This window comes from Vanessa cardui, chromosome W (genome assembly GCF_905220365.1).
Source record: "Vanessa cardui chromosome W, ilVanCard2.1, whole genome shotgun sequence".
NCBI lineage: Eukaryota > Metazoa > Arthropoda > Insecta > Lepidoptera > Nymphalidae > Vanessa > Vanessa cardui.
Window position 1 is genome coordinate 10246533 of NC_061153.1, and position 4453 is coordinate 10250985.

The 4453-nt window shown below is 36.9% G+C and overlaps 1 protein-coding gene across 1 annotated transcript; it reads right to left on the bottom strand.

Annotated features, from left to right (window-relative positions):
- Window positions 1-356: 356 nt before the first annotated feature.
- Window positions 357-1604, bottom strand: LOC124542588. The gene has a single exon (XM_047120518.1). It carries the CDS (start codon window positions 1602-1604, stop codon window positions 357-359), a length of 1248 nt encoding a protein of 415 aa, XP_046976474.1.
- Window positions 1605-4453: the final 2849 nt, after the last annotated feature.

Below are 4453 nucleotides of genomic sequence, written 5' to 3' on the forward strand. Positions count from 1 at the left end.
TGGCATTGCCGTATATGCACATAGGTATTAAAGTTACATTTTCTATGACTAAAATATTTCACATCTGTGTATCTCATATTGGCATATATCATGTAGGGGAGGCCCGGGCAAAACGCATATGTTAAGGGAGAGTGATAAAATAAAATACAAGTTCATAATTAATGTAACTCTTTTTACTTTTAATTTGTACTTTGTTTCATAATCTTTGGAAACAGCAATAAAAAAAAATTAAACTCTAACGATTTTGCCTCTTAAATTGAGAAAAAACAAAAAGTATCTATTATCCGTTTTGCCCGACCCCTCCGGGCAAAACGGATATGCCATAAGGGCAAAAAGAATAACATAAAATAAAACAATCAGTCTTCGCATTCATCGCAGAAATAACTTCCAACACCTGCGTATGATGTACAATTTTCGTGTGCCCAATGTTGGCACTGGCTACACTGAATCCAATCTTCAACAAGCGGTTCAGTATATTTCTCGGCACACACCAAACAAAATAAATCAGCTTTAGTTTTAGCTTTGGAAGATGTCTTTGTCCTTTTAGTTTGGCTGTGACCTGGTAATTCAGTCTTCTTTATCTTATTCTTCTTAATTTTGCTGGAACTTGCTAATTCAGATATATTGGTCTTCTTTTTATTTACTTTTATATATTTAGCAGCTTGCTCAGCTTTAACTGGAGTTGATGTTAATATCTCCGATTTTTGTCTCTTATTTTTGCGATTTGTTTTGGGAGCTTGCAACGGTCCTTGTTCCAGGATTGGATCAGGTATAGGTGTTGTACATTGTTCGGGGTTTTCCTTTGTAGAAAGATCCGTCATCAAATTCTGTGTTGATACAAGGTCTGTGGGAGAGTGGGGTACAACAGATGATGCTGAGTTGCATGGAGTATCATCCAAAGAGCTTTGAGCTTCATTCAGAGGACGATCAGTCATTGTTGAAGGAGCGTAATCTTCATCTCCAAAAACGTTCGGATCGTACGGCCATATTCCTGGTTTCTTAAATCCATTTACTGCAATCTGGACTGAAGCGCTTTTGACGTATGCTCCTCCGAACAATTTAGCCATGTCATATTGGTTCACAATTCGTCCTGGGTGTGATTTTTGAAATGTATTTATCTCTTGCTCAAAATATTTTTTCAGCGGTCCATACACGGCAACATCCAGTGGTTGCATACGATCCGTAGTGTGGGGTGCAAAAGATAAAAATATAATATTATTTTTCGATGCGAATTCCAAAGCTGGATAACATTTGTGGGACTCATGATTGTCGAGCAGTAGTAGTATCTTCCTGTTTTCGTTTGGACGGACTGTATCAGCGAAAAATTGAAGCCAGTTTAAAAAAGCTTCTCCGTTTACCCAACCATTGTCACTGACTGTAGCTTGCGAGCCCGGAGGAGCGCCATCCAATAGCCTCTCTTGCATTCTTTTTCGGGCAAATATGAAAAAAGGTGGAACATACGTGCCAGCTGCATTACAGCAGCAAATAACAGTGGTAAGTTGACCTCTTTCGGCACTGCTGACTACTCCAACTTGCCTTTTACCTTTTATCGATAAAACTTTTGGCGGTCGACTCGTGCTGCTCTTAACACCTGTTTCGTCCATGTTATAAATTGTAGTCGCATCAAATTTGTATTTTTCTACTAAGTCCCAAAAATTTTTATAAAATAATTCCACCTGGCCTGAGGCCTGTTGAAACCTCGAGTTCTTGCCAATGATGTCGGTTCGGGTGCTTGTAGGACAATTTCTGGGTGTCGGCGCTTAAACCCAACAAACCAGTCATCACCAGCTTTGCCATTTTTAAACGGATGAGTAATATTATTTTTTCTGGCATACTCAAACACTAGATCTAAAAATTCTGAACGAGTCAATCCAAAGAAAAGACTGTCTAATTTTTTTAAATATGCACACAGATCTTCCTCTTGTTCTGGCGTGAAAACAGGTATATATCTGCCCAATTTTTTCGAGACACTTCCTGATTTTAGGTGTCGATGTAAAGTAGTAAAAGGAATTCCTAATTTTTTTGCGGCAGAATTTATAGATTTTCCTTCTTCTTTAACCAATTTTGTAGCTCGCTCTAGCGATTCTTCTGACCACGATGCTCTCGCAGTTTTTCTTTTATATTTGAATACCATCTGAAAAAGATATCCGAAATAAGTGAACATTCTTTTACCGGGCAAAACGGATAACTATTCCTTTTGCCCATATTCGTTTTGCCCACGATGCCATTATTAGGATTCAAAAATGATTCAAATGTTATTTGAAGCTTAGGAAAAAAACTACTATCACAAATTATACTTAAACAAATATGCTGTCGAACAAAAAAAATATTATAAACAAACAAAACATACATAATAAAAAAGTTGATACACATACCTTTGCAAAAATCGTAACAAAACTGCAGAAATTCTTTTTTTTTGCTTCAACAACAAACGAGCACCTGTATTGTTTTAGTCAAACTGTCATGGCGTGGCCGAACACGTGCCGGAATCATGGCCGACAGATCAAAGCGCCATCTATTGCGATTATTTAGAAAAATCGATTATTCTTCTTACCCACATTATGCTTCTTGCCCGGGCCTCCCCTATAAAAGTCGAAGCATTGCATATATAAGACAGAGTGTCTATCAAGTGTGTATAATTGTACCGTCTCGTTGATAAATCGTGAAACAGTTAGTGATTTTCATTATCCTCTACACAAACCCGGCAACAATTGGTAAACCCCGACATCGGACCCCGATAGCACGGTGCGCTTGCACTCCAGCATGTGTACCGCCGCATCATTATATATAAATTTATTAAATGAAGAAAATACTAGAAAATGAAACGCACGCAACGCACGACTAAACAATGAAGAAGAAAAACAGGCAAGTTGAATTTCATAATAAAACCGTTAAAAATCCAGAAGATGCTAAAGAAACTTACTGAAATCGCTATGGTGAAAAATTACAACAAGAACAATATTGATATCAGAAATCAGAAAAGAAACAAAAAGTAAGTTATTTGGAGAGAGCCGAGATTCGATGTGCGGAAAGAAAAGAATGAAGGAGATATTGGAAGAAATAAAAAAGAAAATCTCAACAAATATAATTGCTGAATTGCAAGTATCCCATATACTGCGAAGTGTCAAATGATATAGCACAACCTTATTTGCCGAAAGAATTTCGCGTTTCAGCTTACAAAGCACAACACGAAATATGATTCGGAATAGATATATATGGAAGTCGATGAATAAGGACGCTACTGCATGGGCATTCCATAAATGTCAACAGTCTAAAGTCCAGCGGCATACGATATCGGCACACATATTTCTAAATATTATTTTAATTTTATCAATAATTATAATTTGTTTTACTACCGAAAGGCTGCTACTACTACTACTAGGCTGCAGTCAATCTTTGAATTTAAAAATAAGGTAATTGCATGATCTTATCATAGTGGAAGGACTGAGAACGCCATATATTGTCTGGGGTATAATTTAATGCGTTGACGTCACAAGCACATCTTACAAAATGCAAGCAATGATTGGATCCGGCTTCGTACAGGTGCAATACTGATATTCAATATCCTCAAGAATAGCTTACAACCTTTTTAAATCATTAGACAATACAAACTGCTGTCCCTGTGTTTTAAATCTGCGATATCTTTGAAAATATTAATTTAAATTACATTGCTTCGAAAATAAGCCATTATTTTTCGTAAAAAGTAAATAATAAAAAATGGTTATTCTGGGTTATACCTAAGAAATAGATATATACCATGTCGGATATTTTGTAAGCTTTTTTTAAGGGCTACAGTACTTTAGTACATTATTTTGATCTATCTCGACAGATTCAGGCAGTGTTTGCAATTTAACCGCAAAAAGTGTTTATTTACTACGTTTCATTAGAAAACTCGAATATTATAAGTTTTTCTATGGTATTTTGAATGTAATATACAGAAACCTTCGCCTCGAATATCTATAAAAAAAAGCATTAAAGTCGAGATGGCCCAGCGGTTAGAACACGTGCATCTTAACCGATGATTGCGGGTTCAAACCCCCAGGCAAGCACCGCTGATTCATGTGCTTAATTTGTCTTTATAATTCATCTCGTGCTCAGCGGTGAAGGAAAACATCGTGAGGAAACCTGCATGTGACAAATTTCATAGAAATTCTGCCACATGTGTATTCCACCAACCCGCATTGGAACAGCGTGGTGGAATATGTTCCAAAACCTTCTCCTCAAAGGGAGAGGAGGCCTTTAGCCCAGCAGTGGGAATTTACAGGCTGTTATTGTTGTTGTATATTATTGTAATGTAAACACAGGAACGAACGAGCCGAAGATTACAAGTTCTGGTCGAATTGGTAAACCGGTAGTTCGCTTCAATCTGTTAGCACATAATCTTCATTGGCACTTGTTAAATATGTAAAAAATATGGGGAAAGCAAAGGCAAGAGCAAAGAAGAGCAAATTAT

What these genes read in the sequence shown, in the direction of transcription:
- LOC124542588 (XM_047120518.1), bottom strand. Translation starts at nt 1,604, where the DNA reads ATGGACGAAACAGGTGTTAAGAGCAGCACGAGTCGACCGCCAAAAGTT.